Source organism: Hemiscyllium ocellatum, chromosome 10 (genome assembly GCF_020745735.1).
Source record: "Hemiscyllium ocellatum isolate sHemOce1 chromosome 10, sHemOce1.pat.X.cur, whole genome shotgun sequence".
NCBI lineage: Eukaryota > Metazoa > Chordata > Chondrichthyes > Orectolobiformes > Hemiscylliidae > Hemiscyllium > Hemiscyllium ocellatum.
The window spans coordinates 10,271,590-10,291,103 of record NC_083410.1 but is presented as its reverse complement, the minus strand read 5'-3'; the positions used below and the strand labels follow the sequence as shown (position 1 = coordinate 10,291,103).

At 44.2% G+C, this 19,514-nt stretch overlaps 1 protein-coding gene across 1 annotated transcript; it reads right to left on the bottom strand.

Moving 5' to 3' along the window:
• Window positions 1-15,738: 15,738 nt before the first annotated feature.
• cited2 (Cbp/p300-interacting transactivator, with Glu/Asp-rich carboxy-terminal domain, 2) lies at window positions 15,739-18,047 on the bottom strand. The gene is made up of 2 exons (XM_060830789.1): window positions 17,787-18,047; window positions 15,739-17,580 (listed from the first exon to the last, which is right to left on the bottom strand). The coding sequence occupies exon 2, from the start codon at window positions 17,567-17,569 to the stop codon at window positions 16,826-16,828; it is 744 nt and encodes a 247-aa protein (XP_060686772.1). The 5' UTR covers window positions 17,570-17,580; window positions 17,787-18,047; the 3' UTR covers window positions 15,739-16,825.
• Window positions 18,048-19,514: the final 1,467 nt, after the last annotated feature.

The following is a 19,514-nucleotide window of genomic DNA, read 5'->3' as shown; positions in this document are numbered from 1 at the left end:
ATCTCAGTTTTAAATCTACTACCTTATTCTAAAACTATGACCTCTCGTTCTAGATTGTCCCACGTGAGAAAGCATCCTCTCGACGTCCACATTGTCAATCCCTTTTAGCATTTCATATGCCTCACTCAGATCTCCTTTCACTCTCTAACCTCGAACAAATACAGACCTAAACTGCTCAGACTCTCTTTATAAGACAAACCCCTCACCTCTGGATTCAATCTCGTGAACCTCTACAGAGCTGCCTCCAACATTGGTGGGCTGTTGGTTTTCCAGGGATTGTAGCCCAAGGTCAACTTCTGTAGGAGGACAGGAGAAGATATGTTTATAGAGTCATACAGCACCGAAACATATTCTTCAGTGTGATCAGGGTTTTTTTCCACATTAATTCAAGAGATTAGAGTGTCACTGGCTAGGCCAGCATTTGTTGCCCATCCCAGATGGTAGTTAAGAGCCAACCCCATTGCTGTGGTCTGGAGCCCCATGTAGGGTCACACCAGGTAGCTTCCCTGAAGGACATCAGTGATCCAGATAGGTGGTTCCTGATAATTGCTTCCAGCTTTTCTTTATTGAATTCAAATTTTGCCACCTCCCATGGTGGGATTTGAACCTGGGAAGAAGGTTACTTCAGATTACAACAGGATCTTGACCAGATGGGCCAATGGGCTGAGAAGTGGCAGATGAAGTTTATTCAGATAAATGCGAGGTCCTGCATTTTGGGAAAGCAAATCTTAGCAGGACTTATACACTCAATGGTAAGGTCCTAGAGAGTGTTGCTGAACAAAGAGACTTTCGAGTGCAGGTTCATAGCTCCTTGAAAGTGGAGTTGCAGGTAGATAGGGTAGTGAAGACGGCATTTGGTATGCTTTCCTTTATTGGTCAGAGTATTGAGTACAGGAGTTGGGAGGTCATGTTGCAGCTGTACAGGACATTGGTTAGGCCACTGTTGGAATATTGCATACAATTCTGGTCTCCTTCCTATTGGAAAGATGTTGTGAAACTTGAAAGGGTTCAGAAAAGATTTATAAGGTTGGGATATCTGGTCAGCATGGACAGGTTGGACTGAAGGGTCTGTTTCCATGCTGTACATCTCTAGGACTCTATGACTATAATCCACAAAGCATCACATCTGCATTTCTGGATTAACAGCCTAGTGATAATATCACTAGGCCATTGCCTTCACCAAGCCAACCATAATCCCAAACTAGTCCCACCTGCATGTTCCTGGTCCATATCCCTCCAAACCCTTTATATACATGTACTTATCCAAATGTTTTTTTTTAAATGTTGTAACTGTCCCCACTTCCTCTGGAAGTTCATTCCACACATGAACCACTCTCTGCGTAAAATGTTGTCCCTTATGTCTTTTTAACAATCTTTCTCCTCACACCTTAAAGATATACCCCTCATCTTCCCCACATCTGCCATCCACCTTATCTTTACCCCCTCATGATTTTATTCACCTCTATAAGGTTACCTCTCAACCTCCTACACTCCAGTGAAAAAAGTCCCAGCCTATCCAGCCTCTCCCTATAATGCAAACTGTCCATTCCCAGCAACCTCCTGGTAAATCTCTTCTGAACCCTCTCCAATTTAACAATATCCTTCCATTCGCAGGGTGATCAGAACTGGACAGAGTACTGCAGAGGAAGTCTCACTAATGTCTTGCATAACCTCAACATGATTCACCAAAATAAAAATGATGGACCTGGTCCGAGTGTTAACGTCTGAGATGAATGTAATCACTTTCTTCATTTCCATGTTACTTCTATTTGGGCAGGAGTATCAGAATCACAAGGGGAGCAGGAACTGTGGATGAATTCTCTCTCCCGCTCACATGGGACCATGGAGCTAAGTGAAGAGTCCCACAGTCTGCCCTGGCATGGAATGATCCTGCAGGTTGGGTTGGTTTGGACTTAACCATCAAACCTCATAAAGGAACTCGGGGCTATACATGGTCCGATCTGAAGGTGGACTAACGATGTTCTTGCCCTGCAGCCTCGCGTTTAAGCAATGGACCAGGAGAGACGAGGCAACCGTGTGGGCAAGCGAACGAAAGAGTGTGAGAGAAGCAGACGAGAGGCCATTAAGAGAAAGAGAAATGAGGAAAGTGATAAAGCACAAGGTAAAAAGTAGGGAGATATGAGGGAAAACACTGTGACTGAGGGAGTGGGGAGGGGCAGGAGAGATAGGATAGGGTAAGGGGGAAAGAGGACAGAGAGAATAAAGGCATGTGAAGAGGAAAGTAAAAATGAGAAAGAGACAAAGTGCACGGAAAGGAGAGAGATGGCGCAATCGGAGAGAATGTTAACTACAAGGCGTCCGAGACTGCAGGTCTGCCTTTGGGCATGAGGCTAGGAATTTATTGGTGTTGGACTCTGCACTGAATGTGCAGCTGCATTGTACAGGAGCAGTGGCTTGTGAAGTTTCACAGAGCTGGTGTTGCCAAGAGGCTCAAGTGGGGGGAGGGTAAGCCAACTTCAAGCCCCCAGCAGGTCATCAACATGTAATTTGACACTCCACAGAAAACACTGACTGGCCTTTGCTGACGCTGCTGGATGTTAAAGTGACACAGAAAATGTAGCAAAATTCCAATGGGGGGGTGGGGAGAGGAGGGTCAAACTGCTTTTCTTGCAGAAAGGAAAGTGGCAAATAAAATTGAGCCTCTACCAAACAGGGAATATTTTGGTTTTGAATTGGGGTTGAAGGAAACCTTGCAACTTTGAACTACTTGAGGCAGAATGTTGTGACTGAGCATTATGTCCATAACAGAATGTGTTCCACTCTCCCAACCCCCCACCATCTCCCCAACTCAACCAATCCCATTACATGTTAACGCCACCTTACAGAGTTTAATTTGGATTAAGAATTTCCTGTCCCACTTGGACAAGGTGCTGCGCAATCTGTTCGAATGAGTTAGTCATTTCTTCTCTGGGTTCAAAGCTCATCCTATGTATGGGGCACATTCAATGTTACAGACGGGCAGGAGTGTTATAAAGTAAATATTGAACCATGGAATTAAAAAGAAACAGTCAGAGGTGGATTTATGGAACTTCTTAAAGAAGGAAAGAGGGGTAGAGAGCTGGGGCTCAAAGACATAGCCACCAATTGAGTGGTTATGTGTCTTACATAGAATGTACATTGTGGAGATCAAGGGTATATCAAACATGCACTAAGGCACCTCAGAGTTGAATGTGGTGCATAGAGAAACGTTTATATCTGATTTCCAATTTGCAATGTTTTCCCCTCAGCCTGTAGACCTGCTATGGCATGTGCATTGTAAATATTAAGACTATTGTCAGACCAATGAGTGGAACATGCTGTTGCATGTTATTGCAAGTTCTGTTATATTCAAGTTTCGAAATGTTTTGTGGTTAATTTTTTTCATTACGAATTATTATGATAAAACGTACCCTTTTGGAAAAAAAGAAGTAAATCATGATGTGTTCCAGAGGCCAGAATTAGAGGACCATAAGACAAAGGAGCGGATGTAGGCCATTCAGCCCATCAGGCCTGCTCCACTATTCAATGAGATTGTGCCCACTCTGATTATGCTCAACTCCACTTGCCTGCATTTTCTCTCCAACCCTTGATTTCTGTATTGATTAAAACTCTCCTCTGTCTCAGCCTTCATGTACTTAATGACTGGGCCTCAACAGCCCTCTGAGAGAATAAAATCCTCCCCATCTCTGTTTTAAAAGTGTCAACCCTTTACTCTGAAATTATGCCCTCTGGTCCTAGACTCTCCAGCAAGGGGAAACAATCTCTCCTCATCTCTCCTGTCAAGTCCTCAAAGAATCTATTTCAGTGTGGCTGCCTCTTATTCTTCTAAATTCCAATGAGCACAAGCCCATTCCTGATGAAAGGCTTTTGCCCAAAGCTTTGATTTTTCCTGCTCCTCAGATGCTGCCTGGCCTGCTGTGCTTTTCCAGCACCACTCTAATCCTGACCCCCACCTACACAAGATCTAAGTCTTCTTCTGTGAGGGGCATATTTTTAATTTCATTTAAAAAATTAACAGAGATGTATAAACCAAGCAATTTCTTTCACAGAAGATTAGACCTGTTGCAACTGAGCATTAAACTGAAATTCCTTTCACAATCTCTGGCTGGCTGTTAGCTCAAGAGTAATATTTCAAGTTCAGTGACGACAATACTGTTCTAACACTTTTAAGTATAAGACTTCTTAAACTAATGTTTGTGTCATAAAATAAGATGTAATTTCACCAAATAGCATAGCCCAATCATAGCCAGCAATCTGAAGCTACAATAGACAACCCGATGGGCATTCAAATGTACCTGTTGGACTATAACCTGGTGTCATGTAACTTTTGACTTTGTTCACCCCAGTCCAACGCTGACATCTCCACACCAATGCTCTTAACTGGTCATCTATGTAAGTGGGCAGTGTTCAAAGATCAGGAGACTGTAGGTGAAAGGGCTACAGAATGCTACTGTTTAAGGAAAGATGAGAAAAACTGACTAAATGATATCAAGTGAAGAGAAAAAAATAAAAGGGTTATGGGGGAAAGATGGCCGACCCTATTACTATTGCATAAGAATGAAAGTTCAGCAAGTTACTACTTGCTAATCAATGGTTAACAGGGCATACAAAAACTTTGGATTTATAAATAGAAGCATTGAGTACAAAGGCAAAAAAATTACATTGAACCTTTGCAAAACACTGGCCTGAACTGGATTATTGTACTCAATTTCAGGCACCATTGGCAAAGATACAGATCCCAACAGTCACTGCATCCAAGGTCAGATCCGTTTGCCTACATGTGCATCCAAAGAAAGCGATGGGACCAGACAAGGATACCAGGCCGTGCATTCAGAGCGTGTGCAGATCAACTGACAGGGATCTTCTTGGACATTTTCGACCTCTCCCTGCAGCAGGCCCCTGTCCCTGCCTGTTTCAGGAGGGCCAACATCATCCCTGTGCTTAAGAAGGCTCATGCAGCATGTCTCAATGACTACCATCCAGTGGTCCTAACTTCGGTGGTCATGAAGTGCTTTGAAAGGCTGGTCACGGCATTAATCAACTCCAGCCTCCCCACTACTCTTGACCCACCCCAATTTGCCTATCGGACCAACAGATCCACGTCGGATGCCATATCACTTGCCCTTCACTCCTCCCTAGAACATCTTGACACCAAGAACAGCTAGGTAAGAATCCTACTCATTGACTATAGTTCAGCCTTCAATACTATTATCCCCTTGAGACTGAGTATTAAACTGTACTCAGCCCCCTGCTGTACTCACTGTATACCCATGACTGTGTTGCCAAATACTAGACTATGCCATTTACAAGTTCGCCACCACAGTCAGTCGAATCTCAGATAGCGATGAAATAGACTACAGATGGGAGGTGGAAGACCTTGAAAAATGGTGCACTGAGTATGCACCCTGGGGGGCTCCAGTGTTGAGTGTTAGTGAGGATGAAATATTGACCCTAATCTTCACTGATTGTAGCCTGTGGGTCAGGAAACTGAGGATCCAGTTGCAGAGAGTGGGGCTTAGTCCGAGATCACTAAGTTTAGTAATCAGTCTCGAGGGGATAATAGTATTGAAGGCCGAACTGTAGTCAATGAGTAAGATTCTTATGTAGCTATTCTTGGTGTCAAGATGTTCTAGGGAGGAGTGAAGGGCAAGTAATATGGCATCTGTTGGTCCAATAGGCAAAATGGAGTGGGTCAAGAGTAGTGGGGAGACTGGAGTGATTAATGCCATGACCAGCCTTTCAAAGCACCTCATGACCACCCAAGTTAGAACCACTGGATGGTAGCCATTGAGACATGCTACTTGAGCCTTCTTAGGCACAGAGATGATGTTGGCCCTCCTGAAACAGGCAGGGACAGTGGCCTGCTGCAGAGAGAGTTTTGAGATGTCCCAGAAGACCTCTGCCAATTGCTTCTTTGTGGTGCATGTATGGAATGAGCTGCCAGAGGAAGTAGTGGAGGCTGGTACAATTACAACATTTAAAATGGGTCTGGATGGGTATATGACTAAGAAAGGTTTAGAGGGATATGGGCTGATTGCTGGCAAAAGGGATCACATGAATTTTGGATATCTGGTTGGCATGGAGAAGTTGGACCGAAAGGTCTGGTTCCATGCTGTATAGCTCTATGACTCTGTGACTCTGGGTGTTGGTGCAGGTGACATCATTTCACTGACCTTCTGTTCATAACAGAATGTATGTTACTGTACGTATTTATGTCACTGTATGTTCAATAGGCACCTTTAATGTTTAGTATCATATGTTCAATAGGCACCATGAATATATACTCCCCTATAAATCGTTAAGGAGTTAGGGAGAAACATATTTACTGAGAGATTGCTAAGAATGTAGAACCCACTATCATTAGGAACGGTTGAGGTGAATACCAGAGAAGTAACTAAGATGTGTGGATTCATTTGAAAGATAATTGAAAAAACATGAGAGAGAAATGAATGGCCTGGGCTGGTGTTGTTAAGGCATGTTCTTCCTTTTTGTACATTGACTATCCATAAACTTTACTCCAGATCAGGTCCTGACCTCTCCTGGCAGCAGGAGTGAGATGCAGTACCTGGGGAGAGGGCCTGGAGGGTGGGTCAAGGGAACGGGAGCTGATGGATAAGGTGGGCCCAAAAACGAGAGGTGGGAGACAAATGCCAGAAAGATACAAGTCCAGGGTCAGGGTGGGCAAGGGCTGCATTTGAGGGAGTTTGGCTCCAACGGGCTGCAGAAGGAAGATGGAACAGATTGGAGCATCTCAATCTGAGTGACAAAGAAACCCATGAGCTCCTTGTGCCTTCTGCTGGAGGTGAGGGCAGTGGGGCTAGGGAGATGGATTATGGTCTGGCGTACAGAAAAGAAACCAGGGGTTATCTTCTGCATTGCAAGATGATCCTGGGCTCCTGAGCAAGTTAAGCTGATGAGAGTAAAGGTGTTTTATGTGATCCGGTCACACTAAAAGCAGAATTTGATTATCTTTTAGTCATTCATATAATGTGGGTGTCACTAGCCAGCTTTTATTAGCATATATTTATCGAGTGGCTTGCTAGGCAATTTCAGACAGTTGAGTGTCAACCACATTGCTCTGGATCTGAAGGTAGACGAGACTAGTCAGGACTGACAGATTTCCTTCCCTCAAGGGCAGGAGTGAACAAGGTGGGTTCTTATGGCCATAAACAGCTGGCTTTTAATCAAATTCAAATTTCACCATCTGCCCCGGTAGAATTTGAACTCATGTGCCCATGTGGTTCTGGATTATTAATCCAGTGACTTTACCATTGCACTAGTGCCCCCTGAAAGAGTCCCAGCTGTTTTCACATTTTACTTACAGCTGACGACACCGATCCCAAGCTTGGGGAGCTGAGTTACTTAAACATGGCTCCCTGAGGGGTAACACAAAAGCACACTCTGTGTTCAGCGTTTGGCTTCACACACAAAGAACTTTGGGATTTTTAGCATAATACTCAAAAGGTCCGCCCCTAACAATCATATCCTTCAACCCAAGTAGTCACTTCTCGATCACATTATCACTGCTTTTATATCACAATGATTATTCTACAACATGATTACATACAGAGTGGCAAAGATTTCAGTTGTGCAGGTTTTAATGGCTTCTGCCACTTCACCCCAAAGCACCTACATCCATGACAATGCCAAATCACACTGTACAGTGTACTTCTCCAGACAATCTGGTCTGTTTTCTCACTCTCAAAATATTTTCACCTCACGTCCCCTTCATCACAATAGACTGTTCAACAGAGAGTGACATTGTCAAACCTCTTCACAATCTGCAGAAAATCCAGCTACCTCACTGCTGAACCTCTATTCAAGAAAGGACCTGACCAAATTGGATCCTTATAGGATAGCTACCCCACAGTCTGGATCATTTTTCCGGTATCCTCCTTATGCTTCTCACAGAATCACACACCACAGAAACAGGCCATTCAGCACAACCTCTCCATGCTTGTGTTTATGCTCCTCCTCAGCCTCCGCCCATTTTTTCTTATCTGGATTTCTCAACATAAATCCTCTGATCCCTTAATGAAATCCTTCAAACACTCCTGATGGTAGTGAGTTCCAAAATCTCACCACTCTCTGGGTAAAGAAGGTTTGTTCCTAAAGGATTTCTTGGGTGACTGTCATGTATTAATGGTCTCTAGTCCTTCTCTTCTTGACAAGAGGAAGCATTTTCTCAGTATCCACTCTAACAAAACCTTCCAAATCAAAAAAAATCCTTGATTAGGTCAACCCTCAGACTTCTCTTGTTGTTAAACTTGAAAGGTTTAGGAAAAGATTTACAAGGATGTTGCCAGGGTTGGAGGATTTGAGCTACAGGGAGAGGCTGAACAGGCTGGGGCTGTTTTCCCTAGAGCGTTGGAGGCTGAGGGGTGACCTTATAGAGGTTTATAAAATCCTGAGTGGCATGGGTAGGATAAGTAGACAAGGTCTTTTTCCTGGGGAGGGGGAGTCTAAAACTAGAGGGCATAGATATAAGATGAGAGGGGAAAGATATAAAAGAGAGCTAAGGGGCAACTCTTTCACGCAGATGGTGGTATGTACAGAATGAGCTGCCAGAGGAAATGGTGGAGGCTGGTAAATTGCGACATTTTAAAGGCATTTGGATGGGTATATGAATAGGAAGGTTTTGGAGAGATATGGGCTACATGCTGGCAAATGGGACTAGATTAATTTAGGATATCTGGTCGGCGTGGGCAAGTTAGACTGAAGAGTCTGTTTCTGTGCTGTATATCTGTATGACACTATGGTAAGCATGTCCCCTGCATTTTTAGTGCCATACATTAAATCTTATATTCACCAAACATATAAAGCAGGAACTATCAGCAGTGCTCCACCCGGACGCCCACTGAGGACGTTACCTAGTAGGGTGACGAAACGTCTGGAAATGAACTTTCCAGCTCAGCAAGCAACCTACATCCAGAACCTCAACCTGAGCTACAAATCTTCTCAAACCTTGCTTAGATCTTTCCCAGTATTGCTACAGTCTGTGTGATTCTATGGGATAGAGGTAGCAAGGACAAACAATGTCAAGCAGGCAGAATTAGGCAAGTTAGTGATAGCATGGATAGGTCAATGTAAATGCACATCAGGATCAGATTAGAAGTGGAAGTCAATTTGAGGTGAAAACTTTGGCCACATTCCCTTCACTTGGCTCTTATTGCTCTCCAGTCAACATTTGATGGGAAGCATACCTATGCAGATAGGTTGGGGGCTCTGTTGTGATGGAGAAAGTGAGGACTGCAGATGCTGGAGATCAGAGCTGAAAAATGTGTTGCTGGAAAAGCACAGTAGGTCAGGCAGCATCCAAGGAGCAGGAGAATCGACGTTTCGGGCATGAGCCCTTCTTCAGGCTCTGTTGTGGGCTCTGTTGTGATGCCTCCCATTGCCAAACAGCCTGGTCAATGAAGCTCACTTGGATGACAGAGTGGAAAAAAGAGTGGGAAAGGTATAAGAAGACAGCTCCTGGGTAGTCATAACCCAGGTGCAATCAAAATCCTTGGAAGTGCAAGGAACTGGGAGAGGATATTTCATTCTCCGAAACCATGAGGCATGTGTAGGCAACCACAGAGAAATTTGACAAGAATCACGATTGCCAATTTAAAATCAGACACACAGCCAACTCTCTATTGTCAGTGACCTGCCCCAGTAACAAGAAATGGGTCAAATCTCAGTCACGTTGGTGACATTCAGTTCTACCAGGACATCGTGTTGTGTGCAAAAGTAGAGAAAGTGCCGTCATATACAGTTTTATTTAACACAAACTGAGCTACCAGGCAGAATGACAAATTAACCTTGGTGGTGACTGTATTTGTGAAATTTGCTCACTGGATCTGCATAGTTACCAAAAAAAGTCACGTATAAGGTCAGATTTAAAATCTAATCAAATAAAGAGATGTGACTGCTACTGCCAGCTTAACGTCTAACCGGTTGGGTCTCTGAGGAGAGGTGGGAGTCTGTAAATATGCAGCGCGACACGCAATGCCTCTTTTTACTGAAGGTGGACAGTTGCAAAACTGAGGTAAATTTGTTCATGACTCAATTTCAAATATTCTAAAAATTAGGCTCTGATTGGTTAGAGTGCTTTGCCCAAGCTTAACAAAGGTTGGCCTCAAGATTTGCCTGAGGACACAGATGAGGCATTTCCAACCTCCCACCATCTCCCCATACCCAATGGCATGGCTCCCATGGTGTTTGCTTCAGGAGATAGACTCAAACCTCTCAATAGCATCTCCCCCCACCTCCTCGCTAACACTTCTCCAACATATCAAAATCCCTGTCCTTTTTGTTTAGAGTCCCTACAGTGGCCCAACAAATCCACACCGACTCTCCGAAGACTAACCCACCCAGACTCATTCCCCTACTCTATTACTCTATATTTATCCCTGACGAATGCACCTAACCTAAACATCCCTGAACACATGAGCAATTTAGTATGACCAATTCACCTAACCTGCAGATCTTTGGATTGATCTCCTTCCAATTCTGGCCATGTGCCCATCTGACTTTCATCTCTTGAACATTTGTGACCATTTGTTTGGCTTCCCCAGCCTTAAGTTGCCTTTCTTTTTTTTAAGAGTCAGCAGCTACCCTCATATCTCACAGAGAAGGTGGTTAGTCAAGGTCTTTTTCCCAGGGAAGGGGAGTCCAAAACCACAGGGCATAGGTTTAAGGTGAGAGGGAAAAGATTGAAAAGGGTCCTGAAGGGCAACTCTTTCATACAGAAGATGGTGCGTGCATGGAATGAGCTGCCAGAAGAGTTGGTAGAGGGGGGTACAATTGCAACATTTAAAAGACGTTTGGACGATACATGAATAGGAAGAGTTTAGAAGGATATGGACCAAACAGGCAAATGGGAATAGTGTGGTGCTGGAAAAACACAGCTTCACCATTCCTGATGAAGGGCTTATGCCCGACATGTCGATCCTCCTGCTCCTCAGATGCTGCCTGACCTGCTGTGCTTTTCCAGCGCCTCACTCTGGACTCTGATCTCCAGCATCTGCAGTCCTCACTTTTTCCTAAGCAAACGGGAATAGCTCAATTTAGGAAATCTGGTCGGCAGGGACGAGTTAGAATGAAGGGTCTGTTTCCGCGCTGTATGACTCTATGAATGCAAGATGAATGGTAAGGGAATGTGGTCAGGATTCAACCCTTTGTCCCAATGGTCCAGCAATTGGTCAAACACATCAAAAATTCAAGATTGGGTGAGGTGAATAGGCAATTCATGCTTTGGCTGTTGAGTATAAAATGCATGTGCCTATTTCTCATAGTTTGAATTCCTGGTTTAAAATTAATGGAATCCCACCTGATCAATTGACATCCTATTAATGTGTTCAGAATTCCCACTTCCTTCAATAAAGAGGGCAACACCTCAACAGTTTGATGTAAAATAGCTGCCTGTAACATTGCTGTGACACTTATGCAGGCATCAAATGACGTGAAGTCTCCAGGACTGCAGGCGTAGTTTACGGGGTTCCAGGCAGAATCACACCCTTGCAACACCCTCATTCTCTCACACACACACACACACACACACACACACACACACACACACACATATACACACACACACACACACACACACATATACACACATACATACATACACACAAACACATACATACACACACTCACACACACACATACACACTCACACATATACACACACATACATACACACACACTCACACACATATACACTCACACATATACACACACATACATACACACACACTCACACACATATACACACACTCACTCACACACACACATATACACACATACATACATACACACAAACACATACATACACACACTCACATACACACACACATACACGCACATATACACACATACATACACACACACATACGCACACATATACATACACACACACACATATACACACACATACACACACATACACATACACACACACACACTCACACACATATACACACGCATACATACACACAAACACATACATACACACATACACTCACATACACACACACACTCACATACAAACACACACATATACACACACACATACACACACACACATATACACACACACATACACACACACACACACACACACAGCAGTTAGCCCTCTCTCTAAGGTAAAAACAATGACTGCAGGTGCTGGAAACCAGAGTCAAGATCAGAGTGGTGCTGGAAAAGCACAGCAGGTCAGGCAGCATCCGAGGAACAGCAGAAGCAAAGTTTCGGGCAAAAACCCTTCATCGGGAATAGAGGCAGGGTGCCTGCAGCGTGCAGAGATAAGCTAGAGGAGGGTGGGGATGGGGAGAAAGTAGCATAGAGTACAATAGGTGAGTGGGGGAGGGGATGAAGGTGATAGGTCAGGGAGGAGGGTGGAGTGGATAGGAGGAAAAGAAGATAGGCAGGTAGGACAAGTCATGGGGACAGTGCTGAGCTGGAAGTCTGGAACTGGAGTAAAGTGGGGGAAGGGGAAAAGAGAAAACTGTTGAAGTCCACATTGATGTCCTGGGGTTGAAGTGTTCCGAGGCGGAAGATGAGGCATTCTTCCTCCAGGAGTCTGGTGGTGAGGGAGCGGTGGTGAAGGAGGCCCAGGACCTCCATGTCCTCGGCAGAGTGGGAGGGGGAGTTGAAATTTTGGGCCATGGGGCGGTGTGGTTGATTGGTGCGGGTGTCCCAGAGATGTTCCCTAAAGCGCTCTGCTAGGAGGCGTCCAGTGTCCCTAATGTAGAGGAGCAACGGATACAATAAATGATGTTAATGGATGTGCAGGTAAAACTTTGATGGATGTGGAAGGCTCCTTTAGGGCCTTGGATAGAGGTGAGGGAGGAGGTATGGGCACAGGTTTTACAGTTCCTGCGGTGGCAGGGGCAAGTGCCAGGATGGGAGGGTGGGTTGTAGGGGGGCGTGGACCTGACCAGGTAGTCACTGAGGGAACGGTCTTTGTGGAAGGCGGAAAGGGGTGGGGAGGGAAATATATTCCTGGTGATGGGATCTTTTTGAAGGTGGCGGAAATGTTGGCAGATGATTCGGTTTATGCGAAGGTTGGTAGCGTTGAAGGTGAGCACCAGGGGCGTTCTGTCCTCGTTACGGTTGGACGGGTGGGGTCTGAGGGCGGAGGTGCGGGATGTGGACAAAGTGCGTTGGAGGGCATCTTTAACCACGTGGGAAAGGAAATTGCGGTCTCTAAAGAAGGAGGCCATCTGGTGTGTTCTGTGGTGGAACTGGTCCTCCTGGGAGCAGATATGGCAGAGGCGGAGGAATTGGGAATACGGGATGGCATTTTTGCAAGAGGTAAGGTGGGAAGAGGTGTAATCCAGGTAGCTGTGGGAGTCGGTGGGTTTGTAAAAAATGTCAGTGTCAAATCGTTGTCATTAATGGAGACGGAGAGGTCCAGGAAGGGGAGGGAGGTGTCAGAGATGGTCCAGGTAAATTTCAGGTCAGGATGGAATGTGTTGGTGAAGCTGATGAATTGCTCAACCTCCTCGCGGGATTGGACTTTTGGGATAATACCCAATGGGATATCGGAGCTGCGAGGATTGGGGGTGTCTGGAGCTCTCTCCAAGCTTCATGACATTGGTTTGCACATTCATCACACCTTGTTGTCTAGCATCTAGGACCAGGCGGTAAAAAAAGAGATGGTTAAGGATTACAGAAGGGATTTTCCGTTGCAGTCTGTGAATTCTTCCTTTTAACTTGTTTTTGGGAAATGGGGAGAAGGTGAGATCAGACAGCATTCTCCTCAGCTTTGGATAATATTCCAAAAAGGTAATCTTTTTAAGTGTTCTGCCTAAAATGTCACATTCTGTTCTATGTTTAATGCAGTTGCTGGTTTAAATGCAGCACCCGCTGGTTGTTCTTGAGAAATCTAAAACAGCTGTCAAGTACCTCAATGCCTTAAGCAGACTGCTTCAGCTCCTGAGAGAGACAATACCAAGACTTCTGACAGGAATCATTGATTTACCCAATAGGAGAATAAAGAAATTTAAGATCAGAACTTAAAGACACTTCTACAATACTGCATACAATTCTGATTGACATTATTTTGGAAGGCTGTTGTTAAACTTAGGAATGATTTACAAGCATGTTGCCAGGGTCGGAGATTTCAGCTATAGGGAGAGGTTGAATAGTCTAGTCCCATTTTCCCTGGAGCATTGGAGGTGGAGGGGTGACCTTGTAGAAGTTTATAAAATCATAAGGGGCATGGATAGGGTAAATAGACAAGGTCTTTTCCCTGGGGTGGAGGAGTCCAAAACTAGAGACCATAGGTTTCAGAATGGAAAGATTTGAGAAGGGGCAATTTTTTCACAGAGGGTGGTGCGTTTATGGAACAACCTGCCAGAGGAGGTGGTGGAAGTGGGTACAATAACATTTAAAAGGCATCTGGATGGGTATATGAGTAGAAAGGGTTTAGAGGGATCTGGGTCAAATACTGGCAAATGGGAGAAGGTCTGGTTGGGATGGCTGGGTGGCGTTGACAAGTGTTTATTTCTGTGTTGTATGGCACTATAATTTTCCATTTAAACCTCCTAGTTTGTGTCACAAGTTTCAGATTTAACAGTCAGTGTAAATCAGGTGCCCCTTACCACTCCACCATGTCAGCAGCCCAACCTAACCTACAGACACCATCTTTGTACTTCACAAGACAGTGAGAGAAGCTGCACTAAGACATCCAATCCAGAACCCACCACCCTTCCTCTCCAGAGCTCAACCCAAACAGCAACTGGCTGCAGTTTCTGCAACTTTTTCAACCAGCCATTGTGCACGTAAAACTGCTTCACACTCCTTCAGCATAAGCAGAGGAACACAGATTGAGAACAGGACAGACAGAAGTGTAGATAGAGCGAGACACACATACACACACTGAATAGGAGACGAGAGAGAGACAGACACAGAGAACAAATCACACAAACACAAAGACAGATTGTGAAAAGCAGCGAAACACACACAGCCCTCAACTACAAAGAGACACACAGATGGTTAGACAGAAATTACAAAAAAACCCCAGAAATAATTAGCATACAAAGATACAGGCACCATGACAGAGAACACACTGAGGCATTTGAATAGAGGTACCCAAGGAGACATACATGCACCCCTTCATACACACATCTCTCCTCCCTCCATAAGTAGGTAAAAACAAGAGACAAGAACATACACAGAACAGAGGTTCAAACAACCGCATGCACAGACAAAAGGGATTACAAGGCTCTTCCTGTTTGGCAGATTGTCCTGTTACCAGTTAGCGGTCTCCCCCACCCCCGAACATGTTAATAAGGCCACGTGGAGAGATTTCACCCTGAAGCCATTCAGAGGAAGAATGCCATCTCAAGAGATGAAGAGGTGGCAATGAACGGTGCCTTTACAACACAGACACCTCTCTCCAACAGAAGCTAGTGAGTTGGGAGGGCTGGAGGGGCATGATATATTCTTAACCCACACTTCATCTCCCAACTGTTAACGCTAAGCAAACAAAATAAAGGCTGCTTGAAAAAAAGCTAGAAAATGGTTCAGCTGAAATGCCTTTTTGTGATCCTGATATGATTGGACGAATCCCATTTGCTTCTCTTGCTTTTTTGTGCCCCTCCCAGAGCCACTATATCCCCTCCCCCACCTCCTCGACTCCTAGAAGTTACATAGTAACTTGATGCAAAACACCAGTCTACTTAAGGCTATGTTGTCAACAGCACTGAAAACAAATTTCTTGACAAAAAGATTAACCATTGACAGTTACTGTAATCTCCAGGGTCTTTATTATAACCTTCTCAAAATAATTGAAGCATTGAATAATAAATTAAGAAAACACACATTTCTGCAGCAATATTTAAGTTCGTAAAAAAATACTGTCCATTTTTTTTCTCTTCCCTCCCCCTCAAAAAAAATGGCTTCAACACAGAATATCATGTAAACGATAAATCGACATTGAAGTGGTAAGTAAACAGCAAACAAGGTGTTTTTTTAAAAAAGAAAATTTAACCACCTTTTGAGAAATGTTTTAATCGCACACAGACACAAACATGCACACAAACACATGTGTACACATTCCACTCTGCAATGTCCTAACATTTGAGAGTCAGAAGGTGTGGGAGGGGGAGAGGAGGGAAGGGGACACAGTCAAGAAAATCTAGTCAAGGCTGAAGGAATGTTATATCTTTTGTGTCAAGACTATTGTCACTGGTTTTAAGTTACAGTACCCAAAGTGCCTGGGGGTGTCTTCACTGAAATTATTTTAAAACAAACTGAATCAAACTGATACATACATTATCATACCACATATCAATGAAATTTAAAAGACTGTTGTTGTGCACATCTTGGTAGGGTTAAAACAGAAAAGAATGGTGATTATAATTCCATTAGCTGTCTTCACAAAGCTTTTGAGGAAACTATACAGATTGCTCTCTCTCCCCACAACAATTTTGCTTCAATACATTTGAAACATACCCATACATTTCTCTTTCAAAATAAAATCTGCTTTGCAAAAAATAACCAAGTTGTGTGATCAAATTTTCTGACTGGGGGTGCTCCACTGTTTTCTAAGTGGTTGATTTAAGTTTTCTGTAAGGAACATTTAACAGGCCATTAAAGACGTCAAAAGGAAAATTACATGTAGAGAGTGGTTACATGTGCAGTGAATGAGTTATCAAACAACATGATTTAACAAAAAAAAGTCACTCAGTTGATGAACAGATATTTAAAATCTAAAACATCAGATTCACTCTCTCTCACACGTTGCAAAGAATAAATCTTTTGAGTTCAGTAGATGGAAGTCCTTTTTTTTTGCATTTCTCTTTCAAGAATCATTTTTCAGTTCACACTTTTAGCAGCTCACCCGACTAGTTTGCTGTTTACAAACAAAGTCAGTCATGAAATCGAACTCATTCTGTCCCAGCCACAGTTCAGGCAGTTCCTTGATGCGATCCAAACCCAGTTCAATCACCAAGGACATGAGGACCTCTTCATCGATGAAGTCAGTGTCTATGGCATTGGGGGGCAGTATTGCTGCAGACATGTGGTGACTCGGTGTCATTGAAGAGCTGTGATGTTTTACTTCCCTGTACTGTTGCTGCTGCTGCTGCTGCTGGTGGTGACCCAAGGCGCTAGCAGGATGCAGGTCCGTCATGCTGTAGTGTTGCTGCTGGTGGCCGTAGTATTGGTTGGTCAGCTTTTGTAAATGCATGCTCGCTGCAAGCTGTGCTGCAGGGCTGCTCCCAGCCACTGCTTGTCCCATATACTGGGGATGGGGAGGATGTGAGTGATGTTGCTGCTGCTGCTGCTGTTGCTGTCTAGATGTGTACCTGATGCTGGGGGGCATGCTATTCAGATGACCAACCGGACCCCCTTGTCTGCTGCCAGGGACCAGTGCATGCCTCATGCTCCCACTGGAGGTGTTCACGTTGCTGGGTCCAGGGTAATGCAGCAAGGAGGTAGCGGCCGGGTGCTCACTCATCATGCCGCTGTAGGCGTGCTGGTGCTGGGGGTAAGGGTTCAGACTCATCCGCCGGACGTGAAGCCCGCTGTGCCCCTCCGGGAAACGTCCGTGGCTCATCATACGCTCGGCCATCGCCCCTCCAACTTCAATGCAGATAGGGAAGGGGTTAGGAAATAAATAAATGCACTTGTGAATGAAAGAAGGCAATGAGAAAAAAAAACCAAACGATCACAACAACTGCAAAACGTACAAACTGGACAGTTCGCAACTCCATGCATTCTCCCAAGAGCAACTTTATCCAACCCTTTCTTTGAGCCAAGACTGAAAATCTGTACAATTTGTAACTTACCTCTTTTGCAATAAATGCACTTTCTGTGCTCCTGTGCTCCTTTCACTGATCTCTGGGCAAAGAAAGAGAATAATATTGATTATTCTGCTTTCCTGCCTTTGCACATTCACCAACTCCTCTTTATATGTGTCTGTATGCAGACTATTCTCAGCTGCACTCTTCCTTATGTCTCTCTCCCTATATATATATATATATATATATTTGCGCTGCTAAGCTAAAAGATCATGCGCCGCAAACTCGGAACGATTAAGCAACAAAAGATGTTCACTCGGCTGCCTCGGCCACTCTTAATATAGGGCTCCTGAAGCCAGTCTCAACACCCGGCACAGACTTTCTCTGGAATGTGGATCAGGGAGTCAAACCTAATACCAGGCGTCAGAACCTCCTCCACTCAACAGGACAGGGAAACGCGAAAACAAAACGCAGCAACAGAGTCGTTCACGTAAAACAAATTACTGCAGACGCTGGAATCTGTATACTGAAAGCAACAAATGCTGGAGATCACAGTGAGTCAGGCAGCATCGTTGGCACATCAGCTCTGATGAAGAATCATTCAGACTCAAAACCTTAGCTTGCTCTCTCTCCATAGATGCTGTGATCTCCAGCATTAGGAACTGGGGATGCTGGAAATCAGAAACAACAGAAATTGCTGGAAAAATCTCAGCATCTGTGGAGAGAGAGAGAGAGGCAAAGTTAATGTTTCAAGTCCAGCAATTCTGATTCGGAACACATTAGTCACACACAATGCATTATTTGTAGCATTTATCTGTGAAGCTATCAGGTATTTAATAGGAGAGGGTGCAGGAGAAACTCACAAAAAAAAGAGAAGCTCGGCAGGTCTGGCAATATCTGTGGAAGGGGAAAACGGAGTTGACCTCTCAAGTCTCGCCTGGCTCTTCTTCAGAACCTAATTTGTGGAGTTTTGAAGAAGAGCCATTGAAATGGAAACAGTTGGAGGCCATTCAGCCCCTCAGGCCTACTCCACCATTCACTGGGATCGTAACTAGACAAGCAGGAGGTTTGAAGAACACAGCAAGCCAGGCAGCATCAGGAGGTGGGGAAGTCTCCAACTTCTGAAGCTGCCTGCCTTGCAGTATACTCTAATTTGGATTCCAACATCTACAGTTTTTTTTGTCTCATTCATTAGGATCGTGGCTGATCTGACATTCCTCGCGTCATTTTCCTGGCCTTTGCCTGTAATCCTTAATTTCCTTATGGGTCAAGAATCTATCTATCTCAGCCTCAAATAGAAACAGAAATTGCTAGAGAAACTCAACAAGTCTGACAGCATTTGTGGAGAGAAAGCAGAGTTAACATTTCGAATCCAGTGGTCCTTTTCAGACCCCCATTTCAGATTTCCAGCATCTACAGTATTTTGCTTTCATTTTATAGCATATTTAAAAATTTTTTTTAAAAGATGTTTGCCTGATTAAGAGGAAAAAAAGCTATCGATTTGCATTTCAACCATCTGGAAAGATTGAAACTCTCCCTCCAGTCCTTCACTCCTTTTCATTTCCTTCAGTGTCTTGCAGGTTTCCTGTGCTACAAAAAGAAAGAATTGCATTTATGTAGCAACCTTGACAATCATCAGAGATCAGCAAGCACTTTACAGCCAGCGGGAAACCTTTTTTGAGTGTAGTCGCTGTTGTAATGTCGAGAATGTGGGAGTTACCTTCTGCACAACAAACTCCCACAGACAGATAATGAACATATAGTTAATCTCAGTGA